Genomic DNA, 15,578 nt, shown 5'->3' with positions numbered 1-15,578 from the left:
TAATAATAGACCCAAAGAAAGTCAGGCAAGCGATGAGAGTAAAACATTTTTGACAGAATATGAGACAGCTAAAACCGATCTAGAAAAAGCTAAGAGCGAAATCATAGGACAGAACGACTGCATAAATGATTTAAGGGATTCTCTATCACAACTTAAGGAAGATACTGAAGATAAAATAAAACAACTAAACCATAGCTACAATCTATTAGACAACGCACACGAAGCTTTGAAGAACGCAAGTAAATTAACAGAAGACGACGTAACAGCACTTACAAATAAAAACCAGGAACTATCTCAGAAGCTAGACACATTGCAAATTGAAGCCAACTCCAAAGAAGCAAGCATAAAACTTTTGAAAACAACCAAACGAGACTTGTCCAATAAAATCTCTGACCTCGAACAAGAACTTAAAGCTAAAGATTTATACATTCAAAAACATTTGAACTCAACTCTAGTAGCAGATACGCAAACCCATTCAAAGCCCACCCAAACAACTAATATTATAACCATGACATTAGGCAATGGAAACGAAGATGCACCAATAACTAAGAGCCATTTACGTGAATTATATTCACAGGACGAACGTAAATCTATCCCGATTTTTAAAGGCAAAAGAGGAGAGCAGCTAGTTAATAATTGGTTAAAAGATGCGGAAAGAGTCGCACAAAGCGCAGGGTGGGAGAAGAAAGATAAAATTAAATATTTTTCAGATAGACTAAGAGGAGATGCTGCGGATTGGCATAGTGATTATATGGAAAGAGCACAAGATGAGGAAGATTACGATGCATGGGAAAAAGCTTTAATAAATAGATTTCTTACAGAAACAGAGTTAGAAAATTTAAGAAAACAATTAAACGAGCTTCGGCAGACCCCTGATCAAAGCACACAAACTTTCGTTAGTAGAATTAATCAGTTATATGACATCATTCACGGAAAAGAAATTACATTAGGTGACAAAGCGACGAACGAAGCTAGGGCATTAGCAATATCTCTGAGTCAAATGAGAGGCGAAGCTAAACAAAAAATTCTTTTAAAGGGTCTCTTGCCTAAAATATTGAAAGTAGTTTGGAGCCGCATGGATGTTGATAGTGCTTACGAAGACGTATGCGAAATCGCCTACGCCGCAGAAACTTTAGTTAATAGAATGGAACAGAATGAAGATAAGAGTTTAAAGGCCACTATAGCAGGTATCTCTGCACACGATAACGAGCAAGATATAGAGATCTTGCGGCAGAAAACAAAGATTGTTCATTTAGAGAAACAGTTAGCCGGTCTAACTATCGGAAAAAATGCTCCACAGGAAAACAACGAGATTGATTTTCCCTCAATAGCAGTTGCCGACGCCTTTAACAGACACAGATCACCTTCCGGCGATCGTAGACGGTCCAATTCGGAAAATCGGATCCGTTTTCAGCACCCCCCAAGCCGCCAACACAGCGTGGATAGAAATATTCCTCGATCTAGAGGTACGAATAATCAACACCATAGATCACGTAGTTCTAGTGGTAACAGATATAATGATACACTAGATAACCGTCCGAGAAGAGAGCCAACTCCACCACCACAAAATTATTCAAACAGGTCACAAGGACAATTTCAGCGTCCCCAAAATTTAATCCTATGCTTAATCCTCGTCGTAGATTTCAGAATTTCAGTGAATATCCCCAACATTTTCGAAACCAAACGTTTCGTGCCCATCAGGTACCGCGCCAGAATAACTTCGTTACCTCAGGTCCCCCTGGAGCTAGGCCACAGCATAACGCTTGGTATAACCCAGCCCAAGGATTTAGAAATAAGAGACATATAGAGTGTTATGCTTGTGGAAAGCGAGGCCACTACGCGCGAGAATGTCGCAGCGTGCCCCCGCCCCCGTCAACAGAACAGCAGTAGGTTTATCGAGTAACAGTGTTGTAAATATAAATATACCCGTAATATGTAGCGTTACGCAGTTAATGCGTATACCAGTGAGTTTTTCTGGTCTAAAGACACAAGCTTTAGTAGATACAGGTGCTTCAGCTAGTTTCCTTGCACATCGACTACTTATAAATGTACCCTATGGAGAAGTTAAAGAAATAAATACCGCCAACGATAGCACACAGCTTTTTAGAACAGTATCAGGAGAGTTAGTCAAACCACGAGGATGCTACGAGCTAAATATTAGACTAGCTCGTAGACACTCGTTTAAACATCCATTTTATGTAATGTCAGAGTTAGAAGAAGGATGTATTTTAGGTTACGATTTCTTGGCAACTAACGAAATAATAATAAACCCTAGCGAACGATCGATTAGCTATAAACAAAACAATGAGTTAAAGAAACTTATAATACCGCCATTACAGATTAACTCAATTAGCATAGTTGATCCACCCCAATTTAATTTAGAAGGCATACCAACAACACACAGGGAAAATTTAAAGAACCTTTTAATTTCAAATTTTTCGCTTTTTACTGAGAATTTAAATGAGCTAGGAAAAGCAAAATCAGTCAAGCACCTTATACGTACAACCAAGCTTCCGAACGTTATGCCTATGAGAAGAACGCCTGAAAGGCTACGACTTGTTGTAAAAAAAACAAATAGAAGACATGTTAAAACATAATATAATTAGGCCCAGTACAAGCCCTTTTGCATCACCTATTCTTTTAGTAGCTAAAAAAGAAGAAGGACAGATGAGATTTTGCGTGGATTATCGTGAGTTAAACAGTGTAACCATAAAAGACAGGTACCCCATACCAAACATTCAGCTAATTATTGATAGTCTACACGGTGCCAGGTATTTCTCGACTCTGGATTTGCTCAGTGGATACTGGCAAATCGAGATCGAAGAAAAACATAAATATAAAACAGCTTTTATTTGTGAGTATGGCTTGTATGAATTTAACTGTATGCCATTTGGTTTGTGCAATGCACCAGGCACATTCCAAAGGGAGATGAACAATGTATTAAAGGACGTGCTGTACGAATTTACACTTGTTTACCTTGACGACATCATCGTTTTCAGTAAAACGCTTGATGACCACATAAAACATTTGAAAATTATTTTTAAGCTTCTGGCAAATGAAGGATTAAAATTAAAATTAAGTAAGTGCGATTTTTTCAAAACAAAAATTAAATATTTAGGTCACGTGATTACAGTAAATGGTTTTCATCCAGACAATAAGAAGATTACTTCAATTCTAAACTACCCCGAACCACAAAACGTAAAGCAACTACTCTCGTTTTTAGGATTAGTTAATTATTATCGAAAATTCGTTCGAAGTTACGCAGAGATAGCGCATTATTTAACAGAACTGACAAAGAAATCATCGACTTGGATTTGGGAAGAAAACGAAAGGGACGCCTTTCGACGTATCAAGAATTCGCTAACCAACAATCCACTCTTAAGGTATCCAGATTTCACCAGGGAATTTTTAGTATACACAGATGCCTCAGGATACGGGATTGGAGCTGTGTTAGCACAGATACAGAACATACCCCCCTCAGAATCAGATACAACACAGGCCCACGGAGAACAGGAAGTAGTTATAGCTTATGCGTCAAGACATTTAAACGAAAGAGAACGAAATTGGAATGTATCAGAAAAAGAATGTTTAGCGATTGTTTATGCATTAGAGCAGTTTAGACCATACTTATACGGAAGAAGTTTTAAAGTATACACAGACCACAAACCATTGGAGACATTAATGAAGAAGAAAGATCCGCATGGCAGATTAGCTCGTTGGTCGTATGAAATGCAATCATACGATATGATAGTCCTACATCGTCCTGGCCAGGAAAATCAAAATGCCGATGCATTAAGTAGGACTCCATTACCATCAATAGGATCGATAATATTAGTAAAAGAAGAAAAGGTTCAAAATGATATAATATTAGCACAGAGAAATGATAATTATTGTAAAGAAATAATACAGAGACTAGAAGAAAACAATAAGAAAGAATGTAATGAATTCCGTTTCAATAATGAAGGTATTTTAATAACAAATGAAGGGAAAATAGTTGTGCCTAAAGAGAAAATTAATGAAATTTTAGAATTGAATCATGATCATATTTTAGCAGGGCATTTAGGGATAGCAAAGACGCTAGCGAGAGTAAAACGCCAATTCGTTTGGCCCGGACTAGCCTAAGACGTTACTGAATATGTAAACAATTGTATTGCATGTGCAAAACGTAAGGCCTATGGGTCGACTAAAGCCCCACTTAAGCCATTGCCTTTAGTAGCAAACATTTGGGAACAAGTCGCAATGGACATAGTAGGGCCGGTTACGGAAAGTAGTGAAGGAAACAAATATATTTTAGTTTTGTCTGATTACGCAAGTAGATATGTAATGACCATACCAATGAAAGACCAGAAAGCGCATACGATAGCAGAACATTTAGTGAAAAAAGTCTATACAAAATTCGGTCCTCCAGCAAGAGTATTGACAGATAAAGGAACTAATTTCCTTTCAAAACTCATTTCAAAAATATGCATTCTTTTTAAAATTAAGCAAATTAAAACTACAAGTTACCACCCGCAGACGGATGGACTAGTGGAAAGATTCAACAGGACTCTGTGCGATATGCTCGCATGTTATGTGAACGATGAACCAGAGTCATGGGATAAATATCTCGACTTTGTAACTTTCGCATATAACACTGCAAAGCAAACTAGTACAGACTGTTGCCCTTTCTATCTATTTTTTAAACGCGAAGCAGTAGTGCCAAGCGATATTTCTATCAATGATGACATAGACGTTTTTGAAGATGACGCAGATGAATACGATAAACAATGGAAAAGAGCTCTAAAACGTTCGAAAGAACGATTAGAGAAAGTTCAATCAAAGCAAAAACGGCTATATGACAAAGGTAGTAAATTAGTTAAGTATAACGTAAATGATCACGTACTCTTAAAAGCCCATTCTACCCCAGGAAAATTTAATAATAGATGGTTAGGACCGTATAAAATAAATAGAAAAATATCGGACCTTAACTATGAAATTATCAAAATAACAGACGAAATAAATAACACTGAGGACGAAGGGAAATATATAGTACATGTAAATAGGTTAAAATTAGTAACCAGCACTCCCAATAATATAACTATCCCTAACCCAATAATTATTAAGAAAAGACGTAAAACCATTAAGAAGATACAAACTAAAGTAGGAAAGAAAAGAGGTAGGCCTCCAAAAGTAAAAGAAGTCGTAACAGCGACAAAAAGAAGAGGTAGACCTCCGAAGATAACAGGGGTTGTAATTCCCCCACAACCGAAACGTGGAGGTAGACGTGGTAGACCCCCAAAACAATCAAAAGTTACAGATCAGGAATTACCTAATAACAACCCCGTAATTCCACCGACACAAATACGTGTGTCACATAGATATCCACTTAGAAATAGAAATTAAAGCTTAACAAACAGTAATCGTATTTTGTTTTTCCAAATTAGATGGGAAACAACGCTGTTCTTACCACAGCATGCTACTTGTCGATTGTCTTTACGCCTATTTTGACGCTTAATATACAAATTTGCGACTGCTCGAAACCAGTCACGAGAGGTCTGCTTGACCTTACAGACCCAGATTATTGTTTCAAAAATCCCACTGATAAAGAGGATGAACAGAAAGTTATGAGCAAATTAGTAACCTATTATGTGGCTACTAAAATACAAACAGACCTGCGAGTAGAAGGACTCGTATGCTCGCAATGGATAGAAACGAAAAAGATCACAGGGGACAAGATCATTTTGGGTAGGATCATATGACACAGAGCATTTTCACACGACGAAAGAGGTCAGTCCCCAAGAATGTTGGGAAATGAAATCGCTATTAAACTGCGCAGGAAATAAGAATATAGTTAACGGCAAAACATATAGTTATAGACAAAAACCAGTAGGTGAAGGAAAATGGATGTCAATAAAAGAATATTCAGTAGTGAATTGTTTAGCCCAAGACATTGAGATTAGACAAGAGTCCACCGATGGACCACTTCTATCACCATTTGGATCGCATAACGTATCGTTGAAAAACGAACACCTTATCGTTAACCACAATACTATTGTGTGGCGCATACCAAATGTTCCTACAGAGGAGGTAAAATGTCAAGAAAAGAAACAATTTAAGGGAACAGGTAGAATATCTCTCATTAAAATAGACAGAAATCCAAGATTAAAACAGATAAAAACAGGTAGAATATTAGATACCGAAAAACAAGTTGAAATTTTATTTGGTCCCGAAAAAGTCAACCTTTGCGCCGGTATGTCTAATTCTTACAAAATAATTGGCATACCGGATACCCACATAGTTTTTGAAGACGAGATCGAAAAATTCTTCTTAACAAACCCAACGTCAAAAACTCGACACACAAGACAGCTTCAACAATTTAACAACGAAAATAGCCACGTGTTTGCATGGGGACACCTCAACCCCCTTGCATCATTTCCACCCACCGAGTTCGACGAGAAATATGAAGACAAAAGTTACGTGGTAACAACTTCCGACATCGAAAATCATCTGTTCCTGATGCCTCGAGTTCCAATCAACAAAACTACATGGAGCGGGCTAGGAATTTGGCCAAAAACGCAGCAGCTTTTCGAATTTTCCACGGACTATTCAATTCGTTTTACAACAAATGGAACCAGTTACTGTCTGACAGTAAACAACCCAAACCACCTGCTCTTCAAAGATTGTTCGATACCCCACTCGACTTGGATCTATGATGACTACCGAATGTACATCATGGAAACGCAATCGAAAGGATGTCTTACAGCATTCAAGGACCAGGTGTCACTTGAACCTTGTGAAATGGAGCCCCATTCAATCAAGCAGATGTGGAGATTTGATCAACGGAATACGGATTACAACCTACGTCAAGCATATCCAAACATCACAATAGAAGAATGGGAATTCGTCCACGAAGAATTCAGAAGCAGCCCTGCAGAAAACCTATTAAATATAGACCATATATTTAATTGGGGACAACTTATGAACAAAAACAAAAATGGAAAAACGCCGATGTGTATGAACAATATACACGGAAAATTAAACATCTCTATGGAGCCATGTCAATCACCAGGAGACCCGATGCAGTTTCCAGATCAACTGTTTGAATACGACATCGACTATACCATCAGGAAGTTCGACACCAATCATTGTTTAAGAATAAACGAAAAGAACGCAGTTCTCGAGCAATGCAACCCAGATAGTATGAGATGGGGAGCCAACGAGATAACTGGACAATTAATGGATGTGAACTCAATCAAATGCATTGAATTTCACCAAGGAAAGTTAAGATTAGGATTATGCAACGATGACCAGAAACCCAGACATCAGAAATGGAAATTTGAAGCATACAACCCTAATCTAATAAATTCCGAAGAGCATCCCAGCTTAATACCTTCCAGGATTCTCGAGTGGCATAAAAACTTTTCCATTCATGATATGCCATTCCCGACGATGCCGCCAATCTTCCGGAATCAAAATAACATGAGCCTCATTGAAGATGAAACGTTACCAGAAACAACGCCAGTTCCAGATACAACAACGGAGACCAACAAAGAAGAAACAACGCCAGTTCCAGATACAAAAACAGAGACCAACAAAGAAGAGTACCCTGAAATATTGGAGATAAAAGCCGTAGAAACACCGATCATAAATGAAACTAAAGTTGCAGCAGCGTCACAAATAAAACAACAAAATCTAGGGAATAATCAACAGAAAAATCTAACAACAGTCTTCGCAGGCGAAATAGCGAGGCCAGATGCAGGAATCAATAATAATTCAAGCGACCCGCCAACAATGAACCCAACAAGACCTACAGATCCTCCAGTACCTGCACCGACAAAACCTGCACCAAAAGTGACATCAACAACAACAACCACAACAACAACCACAACAACAACGACAACGACAACAACTTCAACTTCAAAACCCATACCTTTAACCGAACCAACAAAACCACCTGTACCACGCCCACGTAATTCTACGCAAAGCAACATCCCACCCCAAACAAAAACAACAGGTCCCAACCAAAAAGTTACGAAACAACCCTTACCCTTACCTCATCCCACCAGAACCATCATACCCCACCAAAACGATTCCAAAACAATACCTATACCAACAAAAGCCACATTACCTTACCAGAACGACTCAACCGACAAAAGCAAAAACACCACACAAAATAAACCAACGACAGCAAACAAAGAAGAAATCAGCGAGATCATCAAGCCCATCATCCAATCCTTCCACGAGCAATATAAGCAGAACATCGAGATTCAACACGAAAATGAGCTGGCAAGAGAGATACGACAAATATACTGCAAGGTGTCTGTGTTGAGAAGATTGCAAGCCATGACACTGTCTCAAACAAATGGAATTCTAGCCGCAGCAGCATTGGAACTACCAACTTGTTCACGACTTCAAGGACTCGGACAATCTCTACTTCTACAAGAATGCGAGAAGAAACAAGTTACAGTCGGAGCAATAGAAACGAAATGTGGATTCCAGCCATACACGGTTTACAAAAATAACAACTATACAATTGGAACAGATGGATGGTCAATCCACCCATTTTCCAATTGTTTTTGGAAAACAAACCTTGTCAATCTAAACGGAAAAACATTTCACTGGGAACACAATACAACCCACGCAGATTGGACAGAGCAAACGCCGAATATACACACACCAAATTTAAATCTTGTATCGCAGTTTGAAGAGCTCTCCCTTAACGATTTTAACTACGCTTTAAAAGGACACACAGCTCATTCCGTAACAGACTTAGAACGACTCAACGTTTTAAACGAATTAATAGGTAGGATAGAGGAAACGCACGACAATTCGTTAGCTGGAATGATAATGTCAGAGAAACAGGATACGAAAATTGGAGACATGTATTCTTGGACAGATTATCTAAAAATTATCGTTTTTACTACGATAGGATTTATAATGTTTATCCTAGTCGCGTATATTTTTGCACGAGTCAACCCTATACCAGCCATGATAGATTCGTTTCAACAACGCCGAAATCGCCGTGCAGCAGTAGAAATACCAATAGAGCAGAGTCATCACATGGCATATGCCACAAACCATCCAGTTATAATGCCAGGAAATATGTATCCATATGTTATGCCACCAAGTGCGCCTGTCGAATCAATAAGCCGAGCAAATAGTTTCCTTAATCAAATTCATCTGTAACTGCTGACAATTGACAACATACTTATCACCGCATGGAGTAGAGTAGAAATGCTTTGAATAACTATATACAAAAATATGTTAAAAAAAAACCCACCTTCTAATATTTAAAACACTATATCATCATAGAAAAGAAAAAGAAAAAATGAACCAAGAGGATTTTGCAACGACCCCATCGGAACGTCAACGGATTTGGACCTTTAGCACTACCCACATGAGTAGGAGAAATGCTTTTCCTCCCAACCGGAAACATGGAATTGAAAAAACCACCCCGAAGATTCACGAATTGGTTTTGATGGACAGTCACACCGAGTTGAAATATTGGCTAACGCGACACCCAGAGGACATTGAGAACAGCTATCGACAAAAAACGCCTCTTCTGGTAGCTATCAAACATAATTCGTATAATTTTTCAAGATTCTCCTAGAGAACGATGCAGACGTCGAAAAAAGTAACTCGAAAAACGAAACGGCGCTAGTGACCGCGGTACGATTACACCGAATTAACATGATCGAAAACTTGATCTACAAGGGCGCCACAATCTACAGCGGAGATCGATTGGCTAGAACAATCACGGAAATACTCATCTCACGGGATGACGTAAATAGTATACGGTTCGTCCATATTTACAAGAAAAACCTTCTAGAGCACGATCTGGTTAATCAGGAATTTCCTTTGACTTTGGCAATAAGCCATCAGGCTAGGAATTGTATCGATTACATCCTCAGCCAAAACCCAAAAGTCGAGTCATTTCTAATCAACAGAAAATTCAGCTGCCCCATTTCAGTGGCTATAAGAAGAAACGACATCGAAACCATAAGGGCTCTAGTAGAGCTAGACAGATTCCAGCACATTGTCAACACAAAAGTGCAAAAATCTCTTTTTTATATCCATCTAGCAGTGGAAAAAAACCGCCATGAAATTGCCGACATTCTACTATACCACGGAGCACACGTAAATCTACAGGACAATAATGGAAACACGCCCGCACACTTCGTGAACGATATACCTACGTTAAGGGTATTGATTTCTCACGGAGCCCGCCTGGAACTTGGAAATCGTAACAACGAAACTCCAATCATGGCCGCAGAAAAAGATGGCAGGAATGCCGTCTATCAATATTTACGCCTCTACAATCATGAAAATAGGAAAAAGGTCTATAAAACACTCGACACTAGATTTTATTACAATAATTCTGACAGAATCGAGAAAGCGATAGCAGCCATGAACATAATGTCGGACGAGACCTCCCAAAAAGGAAATTACGAGGATATGCCAGACTTGGAAGAAATACCGCCAATTAAGCACATCCCTATTCCGCCACGAAAGGAGTACGATTCCGCCAGTACGATTCCGGAGTACGATTCCGCCACGAGTAAGGAAAATACCAGCGAAAGTGATTATCAGCAGCAGCGAAACAGTAGTGTTTCAAACAGAAAGGAGATTTATTAACAACAAAGAACAAATCGAACTTGAAGCAGATTCACTAATAACACTTCACGAAGCGGATCCGGAAGATGAAGATCCACTACACAGCGACGATCTTTACTACGATGACGTAAGTTCAATCGATAGCGGATCGACGGAGCCGAACCCTGATCTACCACTAAACTTCGCCTCGGACGAAAAAGCAGTTTCCCCCCTTCCACCAGGACTCCCCAACAACGAATGCAGCGGGGAAGCTGAGCAGATGTACGCTCCCCCAATTCTTCTCCGAAGCGAGGAGGAGTATCAGCAAAACAGGAAGGACCTCATTAACCAATACAACCACGACAGCCGTGAACTATATCGACGTTTTTACTCCCAGGCCCAGCAACTGAAGCAAGCGCGAAAAAGAATTTATTCATCTTAGCTACTTTACTCTTCGTCTTAGCTACTGTTTTTGACAGTGACTAATGACTTTGACGTCATTTTAAAAAAATATAGATTCATCTTGTCTGCACCTTCTTTAAGTTGGTTACCGCCCCAACTTCTCTCTTGCGATCTTCTTCGACTATCTACTATAAATATCGCTGTAAAATCTTTTCTTTCTTCACTTCGCTACCACATATTTTATCCTGTTCATCATGGCCGGACGTGGTCGACTTCTTCTTGGACCTGACTTCATCCACGACGAAGTGGAACTCACTACGCCACCAGTAGTTGGCCGAGTAATTGAATGGCCTCTTCCTAGGACCGAATACCGGAGTTATCCGTCTGATGACTTACAAACTTCACCGTCTCCATCGAACGATCCAAAGCCGGAACCTGGGACATCGACTTCGTACACTTCTCCTGACGACCAGAAAACACGGGGCGTTAAGCGGCCGTCTACAGCACGTTTTTCTAAATTTAATTCGCCTCTCCCCTATTCATCAGACGACGACGGTAAACCTTCCCCGGTTCCGATTTCGAAAAATAGGACTCGACAGGTCATAGCAGTGGTCCCCTCCGTAAGACCGCGGGCTCCACGACCCGTTTCCACCACCGTCCAGACGCCGGAGCAACAGCCTGCCGCCCCTGCCGGCCCAGCAGCTCCCCAGACTAACACTCGTCCGACGCCCGAGAACAATCCGGCCCATGCGCTGGACCAACTGAATTTAGTCAAACAATTCATAATCGACCAGGAGGAACTGAAACAGCGGTATTTTTCCGCTGTCCGCAGCCTCAACCGTCGATATGGAGACGATCGTTGATTACAAACTTAAAAAAAAAAGGAGAAAAACATAACAATAATCACCAGTAGCATTGACCATTTGCCTTTATGCAGATTTTTGCCACTCTTGCCTGTTTAGTGATTTTTACCATTCTTGCCTGTTTTAGTGACCTTATATGTAGCAATGTTGTGCTTTTAATCTTACATGTAGTGATGCTGTGCTTTGCCAATGTTTAAAGATCACGCCCCATCCCAGTTTGGAACATCTCCAAGCGGGGGAGGAGTGTAATGTTAATTCACAGCATATGGCAAAGCCATTGACAAGTTCTCACACTTGTTGATGCGTTTACCATACGCATCTTCTTAATTACTTTAACAGGCATGGCTACCATCAGACAAGCCATCGCCCGTCATCCCGTATATAAACCGGACATTCGATCCATTTGAGCTCTCGTTGTGTACGGTCACTTTTTGTGCTTGTAATCGTGTTACAGTTGTCTTGGTTGGTTCTCAATACACCTTTAACCGCACCTCTCGGGTTTGACTCCTGTGACACATCATCACAGTCACACCGAGTTGAAGTATTGGCTAACGCGACACCCAGAGGGTATTGAGAACACCTATCGACAAAAAACACCTCTTCTGGTAGCTATCAAACATAATTCGTATAAATGTTTCAAGATCCTCCTAGAACACGATGCAGCCGTCGAAAAAAGTAACTCGAAGAATGAAACAGCGCTAGTGACCGCGGTACGATTACAGCGGATTAATATTTTCGAAGACTTGATCTACAAGGGCGCCACAATCTACGGCGGAGATCGATTGGCTAGAACCATCACGGAAATACTCATCTCACGGGATGACGTAAATAGTATACGGTTCGTCCATATTTACAAGATAAACCTGTTAGAACACGATCTGGTAAACCAGGAATTTCCTTTGACTTTGGCAATAAGCCATCAGGCTAGGAATTGTATCAATTACATCCTCAGCCAAAACCCAAAAGTCGAGTCATTTCTGATCAACCGAAAATACAGCTGCCCCATTTCAGTGGCTATAAGGAGAAACGACATCGACACCATACGGGAACTAGTAGAGCTAGATAGATTTCAGCACATTGTCAACACAAAAGTGCATAAATCGCTATCTTATATCCATCTGGCAGTGGAAAAAACGACATGAAATTGCCGACATTCTACTGTACAACGGAGCACAAGTAAACCTATAGGACAATAACGGAAACACGCCCGCGCATTTCGTGAACGATATACCCACGTTAAGGGTATTGATTTTTCACGGAGCCCACCTGGAACTTGGAAATCGGAAAACCGAAACTCCAATCATGGCCGCTGAAAGTGATGGCAGGAATGTCGTCTACCAATATTTACGCCTCTACAATCGTGAGAATAGGAAAAAGGTCTATAAAACACTCGACACTAGATTTTATTTTAATAATTCTCACAGGGTCAAAAAAGCGATCGCAATCATGAGCATAATATCGGACGAGACCTCCCAAAATGGAAACTACGATGATATGCCAGACCTAAAAGAAGGACCACCAATTAAGCATATCCCTATTCCGCCAAGAAAGGTCAACGAAAATATATATTCTGCAAGAACCGAAATGTCACGCCTAGACGACGTGCACCAGGTCTCAAAATACGGCATTTAAAACGCCTAATAGGCACTCTTAGCCTAGTAATCCCGAATACATTCAGCAATTGTGGGTGGCCCGATTTTCATTCATTTACTCGTGTGATATTTGTGCGACCCGATCTCCGAGATGGAGTGGTCGTTACATAATGGTGGCAGCGATTTGTGAACTTACTCATAATTGTTGATGCTGAAATATTCGGAGCTAAGCCTAAGATTTCCCGCACGCCTACCACCTCTTTTTCAAACCCTGTTTATGAGCATCTCATTACCAAACCCGAATCACCTGACCCGTCGCTACTAGGGGACAATTTATTTGCCTCATCTGTCCCAATTGTATCTCCCCGTAATTTTGCACAGCCAGCCACAGACCCCCGGAAGTCCCCCTCCACCTGACCATTACGGACGACATTTGCCTCCATCGTACGATTCATTGTACGGACCGCCTACAACACGCCACCTAGCCGATTTTCTGAAAGAGCATCAGCAGGTCCAACGCGAATTGATGGAGCTAACTGAAAAATTCTTAGAGACGCAAGCGCGGCTAATGGCAGTATACCAGCAAGACCGCCAGCGCATCCTCCGGCGTTTTTACTGAAATATTATACTTATAATAATCAACTTTTGTAGTCAAACCATAGAAAGCGGTAGTCAATTTAAAAAAAAAACCTTAGATACTGCCGGGCCGACGCTAAATTGTTCTTTGTACTTTGTATTTTGTATTTGGTATTAGTTATCAAACCAATCTAAATTCGTCTAAATAAAAATGTACACTCTTAATCCATACCTGCATTCCCGTGCCTTTGGAATAACCTCTATTGATTTTGTATAGACACGAGGACGTGTCCTTTCAAAGAAAGGAGGTATGTAGTGCGCGCCCGAGTGCTGACCAAAAGAGTGTATATCGTTTACTGTATGCATCGTCTGTAACCACGCCCCCTTCAGGCTCTTCTCCTATTAATAGCCATAATCGTTTGTCCCACCCGCTTGAATAACCCCTCATGAATCATGATCGTTTTGTCCCGCCATTTTGGAATTACACCATTCCAAAATGGCCGCACGGGAACATATATATAAACTCCCGTCGCACCCTCCAAGAGTAAGACTAGTCATCTCACTCTTCGACTGCTTGTGGCTCCAGTTGTAAGTTCGATCCCGATTGCACTTCCTCTGTATTCTGTGCTGTGTAACCAATAAACTAGTTCGGCCTAAAAACCCGAGAGTTATTCTTCAAAGTAAGCGCGCCTTTTCGAACCCCCTAAAAAGCGCCTTACAATATCTTGTGGTCTCTTGTGAAGTGTATGCTTGTACTGTTTTTGTAGTTTTACAGTAACACATAAGCGTCATCCTCTGATGATCACTTGTTTTTTATTTAATATAAGTAAAAGTAAGGTCTCGAACGACCCTTACAATTGGTGAACGTGCCACAGACAACCTCAACTTGATAACAGCATGTGGAGATCCTATGGCAAAACTAAAAACAGTAGAGCTAAAAGTGAAATTACACTCAGTGGACGACAATCTAGTTAAAAACAATTTCCACGTAGTACCTAACTTAGCAGTTAGCTGCATTTTAGGAATGGATTTTATAACAAATCTTGAATTCCGATTAAACACTGCCAGCAGGCGAATTTCTTACAAAAATGACGGTAAACAATTCAACCAAATCCTCCAGCATACAAATCAGCATTCATCTGTATACGAGAAGTCATCGTCAACGACAAACAGACCAACCGCGCAACAGAACCGAAATTATCGACGTAGAAGTCGAGATAATTGCCGAAAAAATCATCAGCGATTGGAGACAGCTGCATCAATCATTGATGCACACCTCACCTGCATCGCCGGACGAGCGCGGAGTAGAGGAGGAGCCTACCCAAGGGCCCGCGCTTCCTCCAACACGGATGAAGAGGCGGTTGGCGTATACAACCGACCAGGAGGTAGAAGAAATCATGCAAAATTCAGGCAGCTGCGACATCGTGGACCCGCAATCAGTAAAAAGAAATCAAGAAGGAATAAAAGCGAGGAAAAAGATTCCAAGCGTCATCACGAGGGCCCTTTCGAAGTTGAAGACAGCCTGCCGGGGCACCTAAAAGAGCTCCGGCGAACACTATCACGTCTTCGAGAA

At 40.6% G+C, this 15,578-nt stretch overlaps 1 protein-coding gene across 1 annotated transcript; it reads left to right on the top strand.

Annotated features, from left to right (window-relative positions):
* Nucleotides 1-9,669: 9,669 nt before the first annotated feature.
* On the top strand, nucleotides 9,670-10,614 carry LOC124200573 (alpha-latroinsectotoxin-Lt1a-like). The gene has a single exon (XM_046596841.1). The coding sequence runs from the start codon at nucleotides 9,670-9,672 to the stop codon at nucleotides 10,612-10,614; it is 945 nt and encodes a 314-aa protein (XP_046452797.1).
* The last annotated feature ends 4,964 nt before the right edge of the window (nucleotides 10,615-15,578 follow it).

Source organism: Daphnia pulex, chromosome 8, assembly GCF_021134715.1.
Source record: "Daphnia pulex isolate KAP4 chromosome 8, ASM2113471v1".
In the NCBI taxonomy this organism is placed as follows: Eukaryota; Metazoa; Arthropoda; class Branchiopoda; order Diplostraca; family Daphniidae; genus Daphnia; species Daphnia pulex.
The sequence above is the reverse complement of the archived record's forward strand: the minus strand, read 5'-3'. Positions and strand labels throughout refer to the sequence as shown.

What these genes read in the sequence shown, in the direction of transcription:
- LOC124200573 (XM_046596841.1), top strand. Translation starts at nt 9,670, where the DNA reads ATGATCGAAAACTTGATCTACAAGGGCGCCACAATCTACAGCGGAGAT.